A 21,547-nucleotide genomic window follows, 5' to 3' on the forward strand; every position below is an offset into this window, starting at 1 on the left:
TAAGTGGACATAAGACGAATTAAATTGCATTCTTCTCCATAAAAACTTTGGCTTTTTTCTTTTTTCCATCTACAAATTTTCGCATTTGTACTGTTGGATTAATTAATTAGTTTCTGTAGCAACACTTCTCGATTCTTATAGTGTGAGAGACTTATAGAAACGTTGAAAATCCTTTTTTTTCATTTTTTTTAAAATATTAAAAAATTAATAGAATTTATTATTTTTGACTAACAATTAATCAATAATATTTAAAAATATAGACTAAAAATATATTATTAAATTATTTGACTAAAAGAATTTGATTAATAACTAAAAATAATAACCAAAAATAAAATTTTGTTAATCTGTAAATTTTTTTTTGTTTTATTCATTAGAAAAAAAACATGAAATGCACAACTTTTTTGCTGGTTCAAGGTCGAATGTAGGAGAGAGAATAATTTCTTTCTCATATGATTTAGTTTGACCAACATCCGGGGAGGGATGTACTTGTTAGGTTATGGGGGATAAGTGTCTAAGCTTCAATTTAAATTTTTTGAATAATAATAATAATTTATTTTTATTAAATTATTAAATTTGAGTCTATTAAATTTTTTTTTCATTTAATATATATAAGAATATATTTGATTGTGTTGTTAATTAAAAAATTATTTAATTTTTTTAAATATAAAACTTAAAATAATAAAATTTTAAAATATACGTTAATATTTAAATTATTAAAGTATAAAAGGTATTTCTGCGATTGTGACATTTTTTTTATCTAATATCTTTTAAGTTTGCATTTATGACTTTAAAAAAAATATATCTAATATTTTAAAAATATTTAAGCAATTATATTTTTTGTTATTAATCATCAAAATTTAATTTGTGATATATAGCCTACCAATTTACTCTCCTTGGGAGGTTGGTAAATGTTGACCAATTGTAGTTTGGAGAGGAAGAGGGAAATTAAAGAAGCTGCGTTGTTTGACTCTTGATAAACATCCTAGCTAGTTGCATATATAGGAGGCTATTTCCCAAATGAGGTACCAACCAACTGACATAAGCCAAGGAGTAGTTTGAAAATAACTTAGAATCATATTGATGAAGTCGAAAACACTGTACAAATTTTAAATTATAACTCTGTTAAATAGACAATAGAAAATTTAAATAACGTGAATAATGAGTTACATTTTTAATTTACAGAAAATAAAAAAAAAGTCAATTATAAATTATTTTTCGAAAAATTTTACTTTTATATTTTACACTTTATCATTCACCTTCTAATATTTTTATCGTCGCATACCTATTCTCAAATCCTCACAGTCTCACTGTGCTGTCGATCCCTCTCTTACCAACCAACTTCAACGTCATGGAACTTTTTTTCCATCAAGCCGTTATTTTAAAATGAAAATAATTATCCATGTACCTAGTAAAATGAGCATCCGTCAAATTTTATTATATCTACTTAAATTCAATCTAAACTAAATAAACATCCACTTTAGAATGAAAAATAACCATCCACGTACCTAATAAAATAAACATCTAGCAAATTTTATTATACCTAATTAAATCCAATCTGAATTAAATAAACATTCACTTTAGAATGAAAAATAACCATCTGCATATATAGTAAAATAAACAATAATTCAAAAAAAAAAAACAGAGGACGTGAACAACAATTATCTATCACCATGAGCATCACCAGTGACGGATAGATCCAGAAAATTTTGATAATGAGGACAAAATATATTTAAAATAATAATAATTAATTGAGTTTAGCTAATATGTGTCTTAAGGGCACATGACAAATTTACCATTAATTGAAGGTTTTAAAATTTTTCATTTAATAACTGTAAAATAAATACATTAAAATTTAAAATTTTTTGTATTTTCAATAAAAATATTTTTAATTTATAATTTTATTATGTGTCTTTAGAACACAAGATAGATAAATTCTAATAATTTTTTTAATAAAAATATTATATGTACATAAAAATCAGTTATCAAATTATTCAATAATCATTATGTATTTGTGTATAAATATATTTATTGTTTAATTCATTTTCAATGTATATTTTGTATTTCAATATATATTCTATACGGGTAGTTACTTTTTATGTATATATAACATAATTATTGTTATAATTATATTTTATTATTCTAAAATATGATTAGTCTTTAAAATATATAATTTATAAATTAAAACACTAAAATAATAATTTAAATAATAATATATAATTTAGAAATTTATTTTGTAGGTTTCATATTTTTAAAAAAATTGAGTAATTTTTTTTTTAACAATACAATCAAAATGTCTCTCTTTCTATATATATCACTAAATAATTATTTAAAAATTTACTTTTCACACAATCAAAATCCAATCTCATTTAAAAAAAAGATAAATAATATCTTTTGAGTTCATTTTTAAGAAAGAACACTAATCTCATTTAAATTGAGAATTGATCATTCTAATAAACATCTAATATAAAATTCTTAAATTGACTATTAAATATTAAAAATTGAGTAAAAAAATATTGTGGGATTAAATTTAATATATTAATTAGGACAAATAAATATTATTATTATATACTATTAAAAAAATTTAAATCGTAGTGGGAATACCTGCCCTTCTACAATGTATATAGATCCATCCTTTGAGTATCATCCACAATTTTCATTTTTCTGTACGAAAAAAAGAAATATTTTTGTTTTGTTATTCCCAAAGAAACAAAAATGGCTAACTTTATTGTTGCGTAGTTTTTGGTTTGAGTACCTATCATTATTCATGCACATATCATACTTCCTAAGTTTGTAATATTAATTTCACGTCGATCAACGTTATTAACATATAATTACATGTATTTTTGATGTATTCTTCTCTTAAATACTTTCTCGTTTTTCACTATCGTAGAGGCTGTGGCGACGTCGGCGTGAGACTGCGGTGGTGTCAGCACGGACTGCTGTGGGACAGTGGCGCTAGGTGAAGCTACGATGGCGTCGTCATAGGCTGCGGAATTTTTCTGTGTTTGAATAGGGTGATGAGGAACGACGACGTTCTACTGCGTCTGAACGGCTGTTTTTGGCGACAATAACAAGTTGTGGTGGAGTACCGGAGAGGACTATGTGGACTATGCCGCGGACATATATAAAAAATGAGGTTATGATGGAATTGAAACTGAAAGTAATCATACGTAGTATGAATGTATTTAAGTGCTAATTTTAATTTTTTAAATTTAAAATTTATTAACAATGATTTAATTAATTAAAAATATGAATTTTAATTTTAAATTTTTTTTTTTAATTATTGTTCACCTATCTATACTTTTTGTTTAAATTAACATGGCTTATAAAACCAGTCTCTTAATTCTAATCTAACAGTTGTATGTGGGAGTCTACTATCATAATCTTTTCGTTAAATAATTTACTCCAATATTGTAATTATTATCATTATGTTATTTTTCAATGGATTGTATTCCGGCGATAAAAATATTGATGTGTTAATATGCATACTTTTTTGTTTGTTAATTTATTTTAGAAAAGTATTTTTTTATGATTATATAAAAATTAATATTTAATAAATAATAATACTAATTGTCAATAATTTTAATTATAAATAATTCTAATTCTAATGGTCAATCATTCTAAATCTAATTATGTTAATTATCAGTCATTGTAATCGTTAATCTTTCTAATATAATTATCAATTATACATAATTAACATTTATATGATATTTATATTTATAATTTTGTTATGCATCTGTATATTAATAACACATATATTGATTGAATATTTTCATAATTGATTTCGTGCCATATATATATATATATATATATATATATATATATATAGTATATTTTATTATTTATGAGTCTAAATTTTAGAGTCAAAATATATTGTTTAATTTTTTAATTTGTTATTTTTCTTTGACTATTTCATAAACTAAGAATGTATTATTTATGCATTTTTTTATTGAAATTGATCATTTTAAGGTTCAAGTTATAATTTTTTTATGATCTTTTATTGATATAGCCATTCACTTATTCTTTTGATAATTTGATGATTATTCTTACTAATTTTTTTTCATCCATAACCTTTCAACGCGATTGTCCTTTTGTCGCAACTTTTTACAATGCACCACATCCATCAAATACCACATCAAGTTGTATTTAGTGATCCGATCCGGGTTTTAATTACATGAATGTAAGAGTTCAACGAAAGGGTAATGAACTCTATTTTACTGAAAGATGGCTGGATTTATTCATATATTATGACCAAGTGCGTCCATTCATATCGGGCTTGAGGAAATATCACTGTCTTTTGATGATTATACCTTTCTTCAAGATTTTTTCACAGATCTGTAGCATCTTTTAATGTGAGATATTCATTTTTCAATCCTTCGTCAAGATGACGACGAAGAAAAATCATGGCTTTGGCTTTATCCTTCTAGGATGTATTATTTTCCGCCTTAATGGTATCTCCAAGATCCATTGAATCAAGATGAATTTCAGCATCTAGTGTCCATGATAAATAGTTATTTCCAGATATACAAAGAGCATTAAATTTAAGATGAGAGAGTTTTGACATAATGAAAATTTGTTACCTGAGTCTTCCTAAAATTTGATCAGAGTCTCGTGCTGATAACGTGTTGTAAAATAAATAAATAAGGAAGAAAAATAAATATAAAATAAAAAAATATAATTGGATAACTCTAGTAATAATATTCACCACGATTATTATCTCAATATAAAAGGGATGATTAATATATTTACTAATATTATATGTTATAGTATATGAAGAGAAAAGAGAAAGAAGAACTCTATATATTGCGCGTAGAGAGAGAGGGAAAGTGTTTTTATATTTTATTGTGTGTCAAATGTCTCAACCTATGTCTCTATTTATACATGTGCAAGGTTTCACTTTTTAAAATATTAGAAAACATGCACGGTTTATTCTTTAATGTATGTACTTTCCAAAAATACTTGATTGGAAGAATAGATTATGCTGAGTAGACACTGAATGGACATTCATATTGTAACAATAGCTATGTATGATGAGATTTATCAATAAATTTAAGAATTTATATCATATTTTTTTCACTAATTATGTTGATTCTTTTTTATATCTTCATGGACATTATATATAATTTTTTATTTACCGTTTATGTTTGTATGTTATAGAGTAAGAAACTTTTGTTTAGTTTTCAATCTTTGTTTGATTATTTCTTATATATTTGTGGACAAATTCATGAGTAAATAAAAGTCCGACAAAACTTTTTCAATTTTAATAGACTATGATAAGGTGATCCTCTATCACTATTTTTTTTTGTGTTGATTAGTGATTTCCTCAACTGAATGCTTCAAAGATTGAGGGGGCGAGGAGGATCAAGCCTTTGGAGGTGGAAAACAACACGATTAAATTAATAAAATTATCTCATCTACAATTCACTGATGATTCAATCCTGTTTTGTCCTTACAATTTGAATATTGTGGTGAACTATTGAAGGATTTTGTAAAGTTATGAGCTGCTTTAGGGTTAAAAATATATTATGAAAAGTATGTTGTAATCAGATTGAATTGTGATAAGGAGATAACTAAAAAAAGTGTATGGAGAGATATTATCAGGATAGGAGATACAGGAGAGGACCTTCTAATACAATTTAAAGTAGCGGTGTAGATTATGATACATATTTATAAAATCGTGACCATTTTTCAATAAAATTATTTTAAATTTTAGGTCATACTTTCTATTGTCATCGTTAAGAAGTGTGACCAAAAAGTACTCATAGTCACAATTTTTCAAAAAAATGTGACCTCAAAGAGTTTATTGTCACAGTTTTAACTAGTGACCTCAAAATATTTATAGTCACGGTTTTAAAGAGTGACCTAAAAAGATCTATACTCATGGTTTTATAAAATAGTGACCTAAAAAAGGTCTATAGCCATGATTTTAATTCGTGATCTAAAGGGATCTATGGTCACGATTATGAAGTGTGACCTAAAGAATCTATACTCACGGTTTTAAAGTGTGACTTAAAATATCTATAATTATCGTTTTAAAAAGGGACATAAAAAGATTTATAGTCACTATTTTAAAAGGGATCTATGACCATGATTTTAATTCGTGAGTTACAAACATCTATAGTCACGGTCATCATGTGCGACCTAAGTTAAATAAATTATTTTTAATTTTAAAGTAGAATAATTATTTTATATTAATTTATAATTTAACAAATCACAATTTTATGTGTTTTTAAAATAATTTTATTGGGTTAATTTAGTCCTAAATTACTATTTTAATCTCATATTTTAATCTAATAAATTAATTTAAAAATATATAAAAGTAATAATAATAAATTAAAAATAAAATGGAGACAAAAATTGAAATTGTATGTTGTTATTGTTAGCACTATAGGTTTAATAGAGAACGTAAATTTGAAGAGGGTAGAAATAGGAGGGAACGAAAATTTGCTCCTATCTGTCTGCGTCTGAATTGCAATGTCGTCATTAACTTTCTGGGCTTATCACTACTCTGTTCTTACTCCATTCATCCTTATTGAACTCGCAAGCATCTATTCCATCACTCTATCTGTTTTAGGGTTCTCTACCGCAAGGCTTTGTTTTTTGGGTGTTGTATCCGTGCCACGTTCCATTATCCAATGTCAGTAGCCTCTTAGCCTCTCAGCCTTACACTGCCATCGGACCGAATCTCTGTTGCACTGAATCTCTATCACACCCGTTCTTGGATCTTCTCCATGTGTTGCTCGCATCGCTCCCTTCAGAACTCTAATATGCGTTTCTCACTCACAGAAAGCACTAGTGCTTGCTTAGAAGAAACGTTATATCTATTAGTTGTCGTGTTTCTCTCTTCGATCTCACCTCAGCTGTGTAGGTAACTCTAATCTCCTTTCTTTCCTTTTTATTGACTTTGATGGCTGTTTTCTTATTCTATTTTCTATTTTCTATTTTCTATTTTCTTTCATTCACTTCTATGGCTAACTTTAAATATGACATTGCTATTAGTTTATATTTTGATTTACATATTCTATTTTCTATGTTCTGTTCCTCTTTTGTGGCTTTACTGTGTGCTTCTCAAATTAATTACATTGGCTTAACTCTTATTCTTCATTTACCATTTGACAATTATTGAGAATGAAGTTGAGGCTTTACTTGATTTGTACAAAAACCCAAGTAGTGTATTTATTTATATATAATCCCTATTTTACAAGCCTAAATGTTCCAACAATTTCCACACGTGAACGTATCCAATTATCCATATAAAAGTTCAGTTCACTTCCTATCGGTTTCTTTTTCTTTATAAAACCTTACATGGTATTTAAAATATGAATTTTAGCACTAAAATCAATTTATCAAGTGTCATGATATATTTCAACAAAATTAAATTCAAAACATACTGAAGGAATAAGATCATAAATTTTAGTATCTTTCTTCTCGAGTCAAGCCTTAAACTTTAGGCACTCTTTTTCATGTGTCTTTTTAAAAAAAAAATACCATGCATTTTCTTTCTTCATAAGATGGGATGTAATACCCTTTCTTTTCTTCTTATGAACTTACTTCTTACCCCTTCATTTGTCATTAAAAGGACACTTTCATCAAGTTTCTAAACTAAATTTTCTTTTTCTTGCACACATATCACTAGTAATTCATTAATGGACTACTTTTTTGTGTGTTATAAGACATCTTAAATGGTTCATATTAGATAGGAAGGGAATTCAAAATAAGATGCAACAGAAAATGAGTTAGAGATCTCAATCTCTAAAGTCTTCAGTTGTGCTGCTATGTCTCTCAACCTCATAATGTGCTCACGTATATTCCTTACACCAGTAAACTTTATGGATGACAATTTTGCAATTAGGATGCTTGCAAGTGCCTTATTAAAAGACTCAATCTGTACATCAATAGTCTTCATGTAATCCTTGACATTCTTACAATCAGGAATTGAATTACGGATACTAATTGAAATACGAGAATTAATAAACATTATATTTAAACGGTTGGATTTCTTTCACTGTTTGTATAATGCTATCTTGGTCCGAGTGCTAGTATTAGTGGGTGCCGGAGATTTCTCCTTACAAAGTTTATAGTCAAGGTTTACACACTCAAAGTGAAAAAAAATCTTATCTTCCCATTTCTTATAGTTTTACAAATGTATCTAATTACATAACTTACATTAGCAAAAATAACTACCTTTTATATTGATTACGTGAATAGTTAGTTACCCGAGAGAACATATATAATTAGATGACTGTATAAGATATTTTACATTTTCAATGCATCAAAATTAAAATCTATGTATTTATATGTGTGTGTGTGTAAGACACAAAAAATATCAATATTTTTGTTATTAATACATCTATTCCCAATAACATTTAGTCTCAAAACCATGTCAAAGTGGAGTACAACGAGTATGTACTCTTTCAAATTGCTATGCTAAGGTTTTTCTTAAAACAGAATTTCTGTGCCGTCTAGGTCAATGTTTGACTTTTGTCAATTTCTTTCTTTATTCCTTTCCTTTAATTTTCCATGAGAGTTATTTCATGGAACTATCAGAGTTTGGAGAGACTCCTGACCGTCCATAACCTTAAAGAGATGTGCCAATCACACTCCTCCGAGATTGTGTTTATATGTGAAACAAAAAATCAATCTCATCTGGTGAAAAGTAAGTTAAAATCTTATTATTTTATGATTAGAGGATTGTTTAAGGATGGCAATGGGTCCTCATGGGAGCGGGGACATGCCCTCCGCCCCCGCCCTCAGCCTCCATTATCTATCTCCATCCCCGCCCCGTTCCTGTGACAGGTAATGGGGACTTCATATCCACTGGGGACTTGGGCTGCGGATATCCGTGAATTTCTTTTTAAAACAATTTTTTTTAGAAAAATTGATAACAAAATCAAAACATGTAGAATAGAGACAGTGATAACAACAAATCTATAGAGGCACCGATAATAGCAAATCACAGAAATCATTTTGACAACGGAAACAAAACACACAAAACATAGGATAGTAGCAAATCCACAGAAGATAAAAATTAACAAATACTTCAACGTAAATAAAAATTACAGAAGGTTACTTAACAGAAGGAGGAGGAGCCAGTGGTGGAGGCTAACGATGGCAATGAAGAACGACAAAGACGGTGACCTTCACTGCTGCGACGAAGATGGTGATGACGACCCTCCCTGCTGTGACGAAGACAACGTTGAAAGAACCCTCCCTGCTACAGTGGTGCGACGAAGATGGCGTTGAGAAAACTCTCACTGCTATGACGAAAACGGCGACAATGTTCCTTCTTTTGGGGGAGGTAATCTGCGACGGTAAGGGGGGTTTAGGGGTAGTGCAATGGTGAGGGGATTATGGGAGCGGCGGGCAGCAGTGAAAAATTGAAGAAGAGAGTGGGTGTGGTAGTCTTGGAGTCTGAAGAGAAGGGACTAGGCTAGGATTTCATGTTTGAAGAAAGTGTGATGTGAGGCAGAGGCAGTGAGGCTAGGGTTACATTGAGGGAAACTAATACATACAGGTCCCATGGGATGGGGATCTCTATCCCTGCCCCCGTTCCGTTTATTATACGGGTCTCCGTTTTCGTTCCCCGCGGGGGAATTTTCCTTCCTAAATCTGCCCCCTGGTGGATAATTCTTTGCGGATAAAATAAGGAAAGCTAGAGAAATTTCGTGTAAAGTGGGTAAAAGAAGGAGACATAAATACAAGTTTCTTTCACCAATCATTCCAATCCAGAATCTAGAGAAATAAAGTTTGGAAACTAAAAAAGAATGATGGTACATATACTACCACTCATGAGAAAATTGCACAAGTAACTAAACATACTTCAAAGATATCTTCACATTGATTGACCAAGCTAATCTAGCATATGCATTCGAAGATTTTGAAACCAAAATTTCAGCAACCATGATCATAAAATTAACTAGAATGGTTAGTTTTGATAAGATAAAATGTGCGGTCTTTAGTGTTCACCCCTAGAGCGCCCCTGGTGATAATGGATTTACGACTAAATTATTTCAATTCTATTGGAGTTTAGTAGGGAAGGATATTTTTAAGGTTGTCTGCAATTTTTTTGTCAGTGGTAGACTACTCAAGAGCTTCAGTTTCAGATAATATTCTAGTCACTCATGAATGTATGCACTATCTAAAGACAAAGAAGAGGGACCTATCGATTATAATGGCTATTAAATTGGATATGAGTAAACCCTAGGATCATGTTGAGTGGCATTTTTTTGGTTCATTTTGGAGAATATGGAATTTGAATCTAGGTGGATTGGTTGAATACAGGAGGTAGTGACTACATTTTCTTACTCTGTCATTGTTAAAGGTCAACTTTTTATTTTTTTTAAACCAAATAGAGGTATCCGTCAAGGATACCCTTTATCTTCCTACCTTTTTCTTTTCTGTGCAGAAGGATTATCCTTTTTGCTAAACAAGGCAGAGTAAAATGGTCTCATTAAAAGTATGTAGATCAACCGAAGATATCCTACTATTAATCATTTATTATTTGCGAATGACTAAATCTTTTTTTGTAAAGCGTTAGAAAACAGTTGTGAAAATATTCTCAGTCTTCTTCAGTCATACGAGGGGTTTAATGGCCAAAAAGTTAGTTTGCATAAATTAGCTCTATCCTTTAGTAATAATACTCCTCCTGTTGTTCGATTACTACTGGCTCAAAAATAAAAAATTGCTCATATTGGTGCACATGATAAATATTTGGGTCTTCCATCTACAGTCAAAAAATAAAAAAAAGTCCACCTTCAAAGAAATCAAGGACAAGGTGAGGACACGAGTTCAAGGATGAAAAAAAAACTTATCTCCTCTGTAGACAAACATGTTCTAATTAAAGTTGTTGGGGAGACTATCCCAATTTATTCATTATCATGTTTTCGTCTTTCTGACACTTTAATTAGGGAGATTCACAATATTCTCTCCCAAATTTAGTGGGTCAAAAAGGTACATAGCGAATGGTTAGTTGGGATACTATGACAAGACCGAAATTAGAAGGTGGATTAGGTTTTAAGCACCTAAGGGCTCAGAATTTGGCGCTATTAGCAAAACAATGTTAAAAAATTGTCTCTTAACCACAATCACTCCTATCTAGACTCCTCAAAGATAAATATTTCGATACAGTTCTATAATAAATACAGAGATCAGAGTAGTTCCTTCGACGAGATGGCAAAGCATGTTGAAAGGATATAAGGTTGTTGAAAAGGGGCTGGTTTGGCGAGTTGGTGATGGATCCAGTATCCGCATCTTCAACGATCCTTGGCTTGCTCCTCCACATCCTTGTTTTGTTCCTCCATCTGAAATTTTCAATCTGCAAAATCAACCACTATTAATGGTAAAAGACTTAATACTTTCTAATGGTTTGTGGAATCAAACTCTAATTAGAAGCATTTTTTAGGGCACTAGTTAGCGTGTGCTAGCAACAACAATTGGGGGTGGAGAAGATAAAATTTATTGGGCCCTTAGTAAAAGTGGTTTGTATGAAGTGAGTACTGGGTACCGTGTTATGGTTCTCGCATACTCCCATTGAATTTTGTCTAGAGATTATGAGACAATGAAATTTGTGGCGAAAATTGTGGAAGTTGAAAATCCCAATAAAGTTTAAGATTTTTCTCTAATAAAGCTTCCATGAAAAGCTTTCAGTGTTACAAAAGTTTCATCATCGCATCCTATCGATTCAACCCATCTACCGAAAATGCTTATAATTTCTAGAAATAATTAATCATTGTATCTTTCATTGTGAGAAATCAAAAGAGATTTATTTAAAAATGAATTTATTAGCTGCTAGAAACGGGGCCAAAGATTCTGATTTGTGATTTATATGTTGCGTGAAATTTGAGAATGGGATCTTACATACTAAACAAAACAGCTCCTCTCAAAAGATAATGATGATAATTTTGAGTTGGTCTTTATGAAAAATTAAAAATAAGTTCATCTTTGATAATATATAATATAAAAGAGATAATAATATTAACTTTAAAATTGTAAAAAAAAAATTTCAACAAATTTTCGATCCCTAATTAATATGTACCTTACTTTATTTTTATTTTTTTTATTAGATTATTATATAATATTATTTTTATAGTAAAGCATTAGAAATCTTCTATTTTTTTTACTTATTTCATATACGTGTACCTATATATTTTTTTCCTTCCATTAATAGAATTATCTAACTTCGAACCAAAAAAAAAAGTTTTCTTATCCAAACTGCCAACCGTTCCTTCTTTGATTAAAAAATAAAAAAGAATTAAAAAAAAGGTGCTAGCGTCCTGCGCAGCCAACGCATAATCCACACGGATACGCGGTACGGGTTTACTTGCTCTACGTTTCGCCACCTCATCTTTTAATATTTTTCTATTTATTTAATTAATTAATTAATTCCACCGAATTCACCGTCGCATTACATTTGGTTTAAATGTTTAATTCACTCTTAAATTTAATACTTACATTCTTTTGATATGTGGCTCCATCGTACTTGTCTTGTCTGATACCTCCAGATATTTTATTTAATTTTAGATGGGGTTTGAATCTTTGAACAATATATAATTATATATATATATATTTAAACTTTAATGTATTTTAGATGTAAGAAATCTAAATATTGTAATTGAAATTTTGATTTTAAAATATTTTATTTAATTTTAGTAATTACATTACATATATTTCTATGATGTTTTATTTAAATATAAAATAATATCTTAAATCAATTCTCAAAAATCTTTTAGTTAAAAAATTTAATTTTCAACAGATTTTAATTTTAAAATTAACTTTTTATTTTTATTTTATTAAATATATTAACTTTTATGTCAAATTTTGGCAAAAATTTTAGACAAATCAATTATTATTATTTAATAAAACATATAATAATTCTTAAAATTTTTAAAAAACTTTATATTAATTTTTTATATTGACAAATATAATGATATGAAAATTATTTTATCTAACGAAATAAAATTTTAAAAAATCATTTAATAATGAAAATTTTTTAAAAATTAAAACGAAAATTTAGGTGCAGTTAACTTTATGTAAAATTAATAACTGAAAGTCGATAGATGAAAATTTAATTAAATATGGAAGTTCAGGTTCAGTCGACTTCACGTGCTTTCAGTTAGATGACTTGACTGATTTAACTAAATTTTTATCTAACGACTTTTAGATATCAACTTCACATAAAATCGACTGCACCTGAATTTTCACCTTAATCAAATTAGTCAAATTATTTAACGGCTCTCAATTATCAACTGTACATAAAGTCAACTGCTATGAATTTTTACCAAAATTAAAATATCTTACTAAAATTTTTTGTTAACTTGAAAGTATCCGACAACAACGCTATCATATCAAAAACTCAATCTAAATTGACTTTATTTCCCAAAATAAAAAAAGACTATATCATGACTTTGAATAATTGAGAAAGGTCTACACACAAAACACCAACACCACTCGCTCACTCATTCTCTGTGCTCTTCAACTAACTGTAAGCGCATTACCACAAGGTAAGAACCAACAGCCGCAACTGCCTCTTCCAGAAACCACGAGGACCTTCTTCTTCTTCTTCTCTCAATTAAATCTCTAGTTCTAGCCTCGTCATTTTTTGAACTCAGTAGTCGCGTGTGTGAGTAAGTTTCGCTGCAAAACAAATAAAAAAAAATAATAATAAAGGTTGTTGCTTCGTTTGGTTTTAAAGCCATCCGAACTCAAATCACATCCTTTCGTTGTTCTCTGCGTCTTCATCTCTCTGCTCTTCTCGGAACTGGCCGTTGTGTTTGTACTCCTTCATTCTTATTATTTTCTGGAATCTTCGAATTGAAACTCTTGGAATTGGTTTTTTCTTTTTTGTAAATTTTAATATTTGTTAGGACTAGCACTATGAAATGCTTGAGTACGATTGAAACTCTTATGTTTATTATTCGAGTGGAATGTTTGTGACCTAGATGGATTGACTTGATGAAGTTTCTTTGTTTTGCTTTTGGTATTATAATTGAATCCAATCGTAATTGTTTGTTATGAATTGGTGCAAACTCTCAATCTATGTTGGTGAAAACTCAGGTACAGTCAATTTCACGTGAAGTTGATAGTGGAGAGTGTTAGTTGAAAATTTAGTGAAATTAGTCAAACCATTTAACGGCTCTCAACTATCAACTTCACGTGAAGTTGACTGCACCTGAGTTTTTTTGCAATCCAAAAAGTTATGTCTGAAGGTTTTAGAATTATAAATTTGACCCTCAGAATTTGAGAAAAAGGCGACAGAATAGTTCTTCTGCAAAATTCTGTTCATGTACATATGAAGGAGGACTAATATGCCATTCTTTTTGATGAATTTTCATTTTTAAATGCTTGCTCTTAAAGGTATTGTCAATGTGAAAAACTTTTATTCAAGTTTTACTTGATGTCATGGCGATGAATGCTTAAGTTTCGAAATTTTAACATTGTATATAATCTTATTGGATAGTGGAAGTCAGGACCTTCTGCTAGTTTACCATGAATTTGGACTAGATTTGTGTTTGGTATGAATCTAACCCTTTTTTTTTTTTTTATCAAATATTCATTTTCTTACTTTCATCTCAGGAAGGCATGCATTCGTTCTGCTAAAAGAAATAAAATGACTACACTTGGAGATATTGGGGTTGCAGCTGCCATAAACATTGGCAGTGCATTTCTTTTCTTTTTGGCTTTTGCTATTTTGAGGCTTCAACCTTTCAATGACCGTGTATACTTCCCAAAATGGTATCTGAAGGGTTTGAGAACAGACCCTGTACATGGAGGGGTATTTGTGCGCAAGTTTGTCAACCTTGATTGGAGAGCATATCTTGGATTTTTGAATTGGATGCCAGAAGCACTTAGAATGCCAGAACCTGAGCTTATTGACCATGCTGGATTGGACTCCGTTGTTTACTTGCGAATATACCTGTTAGGGTAATGCACAATTCTGTATTTCTGTGAATATATACACTATTTCAGCAAAGCATATTATAGTTATGATATTTTCTGTTTTTATGTTTTCTTTTTTTCAGGCTTAAGATATTTGTTCCCATAGCATTCCTGGCTTGGATTGTTCTGGTTCCTGTCAATTGGACTAGTAGTGGTCTAGAAGGAGCTAAGAACATAACTTCCAGTGATATTGATAAACTCTCTGTTTCAAATGTCCACAGTCGATCCGAAAGGTTTCGTATCAACCATTCAGTATTATTACATTTCTGCTAGTCCTTCTTGATGTTGTTAAGTAAATTGTATTAAACCATCCCTGAGGTTTAATATTCAACTAGTGCAACCTTATGTTCAATGCATACCTCAATTTCTTTGAATCTTTTATGTGGAGATATCAAAATTACCCTTTCTTCCATCGTAATCCCTATATTTAATCCTGAGGTAGCATCACTTAGTCCTCGAATCTCCGTTCAAATTATTGCTAATTCTGTTTTTTGTGCACAATCTTACTTGTTGAAGTTGCAGAGTAACTTTGTGCATACCTAAATTATAATCATTCCTGATATGATGCCATGTTTGGTGCTCTATTAAAATTTTGTACATTGCCTCAGGTTTTGGGGACACATAGTAATGGCTTATGCATTTACCTTTTGGGTCTGCTATATATTGCTAAAGGAATATGAGAAAGTTGCATCAATGAGGCTGGAATTCCTCGCAACAGAGAAACGTCGTCCTGATCAATTCACAGTAAATAAATTTTCTGAGCAATTGTTTTATGTGTTACTACTTTATCATCTTTGGATATGAAGCAATGGAATTCTGATTTTATATCATGTGTTCTAGGTGGTACTATAATTGTTAGATCTCAACCCAAGAGACCAGATTTGGTTTTGCTGCATTTGGTGGTCTTAGGTTTTTTTTTTTTTTTTTTTGGTTTTGATTACTGGTGCAAGTTAATTATTTTCATCTATAATGTCAGTAGCTTAATGTTCAATTAATAAGCAAAGTCAATGGTGATCCTTTTCTCTTTTTTGGCCTTTATTGGTGGGAAAGGAATACAAGAAAGAAGCAAAAAAAATGAGTAGAGAGCAATAAAAATAAATTGCTTAAAATACAACATGACAGGTACAAAACAAGGTTTTAATGAAACAGATTTCTGCTGCTCTTAGGCATGTTGATACTTAAAGTTCAAGAAATTACAGCTGTAGTCTAAATTGTCATACACGATCTTTCATGTGTATTTTGCTTACATAAAATATATTATTGTCAGGTTCTTGTTAGAAATATTCCACCAGATCCTGATGAATCTGTAAGTGAGCTTGTCGAGCACTTTTTTATGGTGAATCATCCAGGTCACTATCTTACACACCAGGTTGGTTTTCCAGGGTACTTCAAGAATGATCATTTTTATTGTTGTTTTAAATATGCTGTTAGCCCTTTTTGGGCTACGGTTTCAATCTTTATGTTTTTACCAGTACCACTACTTATCGTCAACAATAACTTCCTATTTAGTGATGAGGTAACGAAGTGATCCGCATCAACATTGCAATGTGTGTGTATCTTTAACTGCCACATATCACTCAAAATAGTAAGTTAAGATCGTGTACCAAATGTGGAGATGTTAAAAAAAAAGAAAATAATAAGGGACCAAATTTGAGTTTTCAAGGGATCAAAGCTAAAGGTTGCTATAATTTTTGGGACCAAGAGAATTTGATGATATTTGTTCATTTATCTCGTTCTTTTTTAATAGATGTGCATTAGGCGGGTTTCTTTTGGTTGGAATTCAACCTTTACTACAATCAATGTCTGGACTTCCAACTGCCATAAGATGGCCTCTTACAGTGTTTGACAATGTGAATTGAATTTAATTTTCTTTTTTAAATTAACTGTGACTACATTATTAGGGAGCATCTCAGATACACCCATAAAATTCAAGGGTACAGGTACTCTTTTTATTTGTGGTTCAGGATTTGTTATATGTCTAATAAACTCAAGTTACTAATATTTTAAGATATGTTAAACTTCTGAATTGATCTTAACCCCTGATTATAAAAGTGGTACCAAACTACCAATACCTTCATAAATAAGGGTACCCAAGTGTTGCTCTATCGGTGGATCAGATTTCTTATGGGATAGAAAAATCAGTTAAATGTCTAATTACATGACATCATTGCACTCAATTTATGATAGAAATGATATGTATGTGGCAATTTGTCTGTTATGTATTCAGGTTATATATGATGCAAACACACTTGCAAAGTTGGTCAAGAAGAAGAAGAAACTGCAGAACTGGCTTGTCTATTATCGAAATAAACTTGAAAGAACTTCTGAAAGACCCGAAATGAAGGTATTTTGGTTGTAAATTGATATGCTCTAAACTTTGGATCAAAACTCTCTTGGGAATTTCTTATATTTGGCTTTCTCTTCTATCATTGTACCAGACTGGTTTCCTTGGTCTTTGGGGGAAGAAAGTGGATGCCATTGATTATCATACCACTGAAATTGACAAGTTGTCAGAAGAAGTATGTGTTTCTCTTTCTACTTTGTTTTACTTTTGTCGAAATTTAGTAACGACAATAGTTTGTTGATATACAAATTCTTCATGCTTATAAAATGAGAATCTGATTTTAGTTTTTCCTAGTTCGCATAATAAGCTACAGCATATTCTGTACTAGTATAATGACAACATAAATTATTGTATGTTTTCCTTGTAACATATACATCTGCTTCATTCTGTTTTTAAGCTGTTTTGGTTGTAGCTTTTCTCTCTTTTGTATAGTTTGCTACCTTTCTGATTGTTAACTTGAATTTGCGCAAATTAACTCTGAAAGAATTGAACTAATGACCTTGTGCAACTCAATTTCACTTGAACTTTGTTAGAGGTATAACAATTCATGTTGCCCCTTCTTATTAGTTTAAGCTTTTGGAAAAAGTGGTATCATGACAAAACCGATATATGAAGAAATTATGGTCAATTCTAAATGTGATTTTATTGGTTAGTTTTTCTTTCTCAAAGTATTGAGTTTGTGGTTAGTGTAATTTTAGTTGATCACTCCTTGCAGATAGCTTCAGAGAGGAAAAAAGTCACAGATGATCCAAAATCTGTCATGCCTGCGGCATTTGTTTCATTTAAAACACGATGGGGTGCCGCTGTATGTGCTCAAACTCAACAAACTAGAAACCCAACACTCTGGTTGACTGAATGGGCTCCAGAGCCACGAGATGTATATTGGCGAAACCTGCCAATTCCATACTTTTCCCTCTCTGTCAGGAGGTTAATCATGGCTGTTGCTTTCTTCTTCCTCACTTTCTTTTTCATGATCCCAATAGCATTTGTTCAAGCACTTGCAAGTATTGAGGGAATCGAAAAGACTGCACCATGGTTGAAGCCACTTGTTACTGTGTGAGTCTAATCTCATACTTGGACCTCTGAAAACATAATCTCTCACATCACTATTCGATTGAATTTACTTATACAAACTTACATCTTTGTGCAGCCCTTTCATTAAGTCATTCATTCAAGGTTTTCTACCTGGGATCGTGTTGAAGCTTTTCTTAATCTTTCTTCCCACAATACTGATGATCATGTCCAAATTTGAAGGCTTTGGATCTATATCATCTCTTGAAAGGAGATCAGCTTCTAGATATTATCTGTTCAATTTTGTGAATATATTTCTTGGGAACGTACTCACTGGATCCGCATTTCAACAGCTGAAGTCTTTCGTTCACCAGCCAGCCAATCAGTAAGACATTCATAATAAAAGTTTTTCTTTGCAAGTTAATTTTTATATTGCAAGTAAGATAAACATGTCTTTGGTCAATATATTAGATTACTTCTCATTATATGAAATAGGCGTTTCTTGCTTCTGTAAACACACCTGCTATTTGAGAATCATTGTTTTGTGTTGTGTTGTTCACCGTGAAATAATCTTAGTTAGAAATCAGGATATAACCATGTCACATCAAAGAGTCTCAAAGATAAATAGATGCTAATATTCCTCTCATGTAAGATACATCACATAAGAGTAATATACTCTCCCTCATCAGCTTAGTTACTGTTTACTCTATTATTTCATGGTTACTCGTGGATTTTAATAGTCTTGGTCAATAATTTCCCTTACCTAATTGTTAAAGCTCGTATACTTATATTGCATTAGCATATGTCGGTAACATTAAACACTTGCTACATTTTTTCTGGCAGATATCCTATAACAATTGGCACTGCGATTCCTTTAAAAGCAACTTTCTTTATAACTTATATCATGGTTGATGGATGGGCTAGTATAGCTGCAGAGGTTTTGATGTTGAAGCCACTTATTTTTTATCACTTGAAGAACGTCTTCTTGGTTAAAACCGAGAAGGACAGGGAAGAGGCCATGGATCCTGGAAGTATCGGTTTCAACACGGGAGAGCCCCGAATACAATTGTACTTTCTGTTGGGGCTAGTATATGCTGCAGTTACACCTGCTGTACTTCCCTTCATAATCATTTTCTTTGGACTTGCCTATGTAGTTTTCCGTCATCAGGTATCGAATCGTTGATAACCGAAGTTTTATATCTGTTCATGATTTCTGTGATATTAATAGTTAATTAAGACTGCAAACAAATTAACATGAAATTTTATATTGTAATATATACACTGTCTTTCTGATATATTAAGACAAAGATATCTCTTCCAATTGTAGATCATCAATGTTTATAATCAGGAGTATGAGAGTGGTGCACAATTCTGGCCTGATGTCCATGGCCGTATTGTGATTGCATTGACAGTGTCACAGATAGTTCTGATGGGACTCCTCACAACAAAAAAGGCTGCTTCGTCGACGCCTTTTCTCATTGTGCTTCCAATACTGACCATATGGTTTTATCGGTACTGCAAAGGCCGTTTCGAACCTGCATTTGTTAAGTTTCCATTACAGGTAATGTTTATTTGTTCCTTTTACTTAGTATTTATTTCCAGTGTATCACTGATGGTGAAGTCATTGTTTCTATTATTGACTGATCATTTATTAGAACTCCATAAAATCATTGGGAGGTAATTGTTTTTAATATGTTGTGATCAATGTCTAACCAATGATATAATGTAAAACAATTTTATGTTGTCAACTAATAAAATTTGAGGGAAATTATATATCATGATAGATGGTTATTTTGGTGAGTAGTGAAATGCTTTAATAGTCTTACTCATCACTTCTTCCTTCGAATAAGTAAATTTCCTTTGACACTACTATAATTTGATATTTTCTTAAATTTTATGAAATACATTATTCATTAACATGTAAAATTTCTATTTTTTTATTATTTATGGTTTGATAGGTGAGTTTTTAAGAAATTTTTTTTTCGAGTTATCTTTTTTTAAAAGATCTTATAAAAAAGTGGATATTTCATACAAAAAGATTTTTTTATCTATCAATTATGTTTAAGTATATATAAAAGTATTTCTCTGTTTATTTATTATGTAAACAATTTTTTTTTAAAAAATTATCTTTTTAAAAAAGATGTGAATAGTAACTTCACAAATGTTTTTTTTATTTTTCTAGTATTTTTACTTTTATTATTAGAAATTTGTCAAACACGCTAAAAAATGAAAAAAGATCTTTTTCGTTGAAAAACAAAATCTCTTTTTATCAACTTAATGACACCTAAACAAGTACTTAATGTAACTACAGAACTGATTCGAACTCATCAAATATTCTAGTTAGTGAATTGAGATCTACAAGTTTGCCATTTGATGAAATGCTAATTTTCCTTCTTGTGTGTGCAATAATTTTACAATAGGAAGCAATGATGAAAGATACATTAGAAAAAGCAACAGAACCTCACCTGAACCTGAAAGGCTATCTACATAATGCTTACATACACCCAGTTTTTAAGGACAGCATGGACGACGAGGATGACGATGACGATACGTTTAGCAACAACTGGGAAACTGAGAGTATGACAGTGCGCACAAAGCGGCACTCACAAAGGCACACGCCGTTGCCGAGTAGAATCAGCGGCACATCGTCTCCGCCTCAATCCCCGTTTGCCGGTGATGGCATCCAAAATGAACCCTGAATCAGTGAATGGTCCAAGGAATCAGAAATGTCATCACCAATTGTACATTAGGCGTTTTGTTGAGTAAGATGGTAATCTCTTGTAGAAAAAGTAGGTCGAAATGTAATGTATTTCAGGTTTTGTTGCGTAAATAGCAAGCAAATTTGCTTGCTTTGTAGAACAAAACAGCACCGCAATTGTAGAAGTTGGAAAAACCTATATAGTATCCAAACTTCAGAATTTCTTGTCATTAAGTTGTTTAGCACTTTCTTAATACCTTGTATTCTTTAGCGAATGTTAAATAATAAATTATATTTGTACTTATTAATCATAGAAAGTACTGTATCTCTACTATTTGAATAAATATTTGCAAAATATTCATTCTTCAAACCCCAACCTTAGAAAAGCTCTGTATCAATGTATTTTTTACATGGTTGTTAATCAAGTAATTTCCTCCACACACGCGTCTTCCACCCTCTCACTCGTTTGTTATACACGCGCTACATATAATGTGTTGCAACTTAAAATTTTGCTCAACGTAACCTTTCTGCTGCAATGTAAACCTCTTCCTCCTCCTCCT

The 21,547-nt window shown here is 30.7% G+C and overlaps 1 protein-coding gene across 5 annotated transcripts; it reads left to right on the forward strand.

Annotated features, from left to right (window-relative positions):
• Nucleotides 1-13,383: 13,383 nt before the first annotated feature.
• Nucleotides 13,384-21,304, forward strand: LOC130973285 (calcium permeable stress-gated cation channel 1-like). 5 transcript variants are annotated; one of them, XM_057897744.1, is made up of 12 exons: nucleotides 13,384-13,499; nucleotides 14,572-14,919; nucleotides 15,018-15,167; nucleotides 15,543-15,678; nucleotides 16,202-16,303; nucleotides 17,162-17,278; nucleotides 17,373-17,453; nucleotides 17,994-18,334; nucleotides 18,429-18,674; nucleotides 19,133-19,457; nucleotides 19,617-19,850; nucleotides 20,710-21,304. In XM_057897744.1, exons 2-12 carry the CDS (start codon nucleotides 14,606-14,608, stop codon nucleotides 20,986-20,988), a joined length of 2,325 nt encoding a protein of 774 aa, XP_057753727.1. In that variant the 5' UTR covers nucleotides 13,384-13,499; nucleotides 14,572-14,605; the 3' UTR covers nucleotides 20,989-21,304. The 5 variants fall into 5 exon arrangements, with proteins under 5 accessions (XP_057753727.1, XP_057753726.1, XP_057753729.1 ...); XM_057897743.1 differs by having other exon boundaries at nucleotides 13,439-13,771; XM_057897746.1 differs by having other exon boundaries at nucleotides 13,439-13,767.
• Nucleotides 21,305-21,547: the final 243 nt, after the last annotated feature.

Source organism: Arachis stenosperma, chromosome 4 (genome assembly GCF_014773155.1).
Source record: "Arachis stenosperma cultivar V10309 chromosome 4, arast.V10309.gnm1.PFL2, whole genome shotgun sequence".
Lineage (NCBI taxonomy): Eukaryota > Viridiplantae > Streptophyta > Magnoliopsida > Fabales > Fabaceae > Arachis > Arachis stenosperma.

Bases quoted from the DNA above. Each gene is read 5' to 3' on its own strand.
- LOC130973285 (XM_057897744.1), top strand. From the start codon at position 14,606: ATGACTACACTTGGAGATATTGGGGTTGCAGCTGCCATAAACATTGGC. The intron at 17,279-17,372 runs GTATTTTGGTTG...TCATTGTACCAG, and splicing joins CTGAAAGACCCGAAATGAAG to ACTGGTTTCCTTGGTCTTTG. The intron at 19,851-20,709 runs GTAATGTTTATT...ATTTTACAATAG, and splicing joins TTGTTAAGTTTCCATTACAG to GAAGCAATGATGAAAGATAC.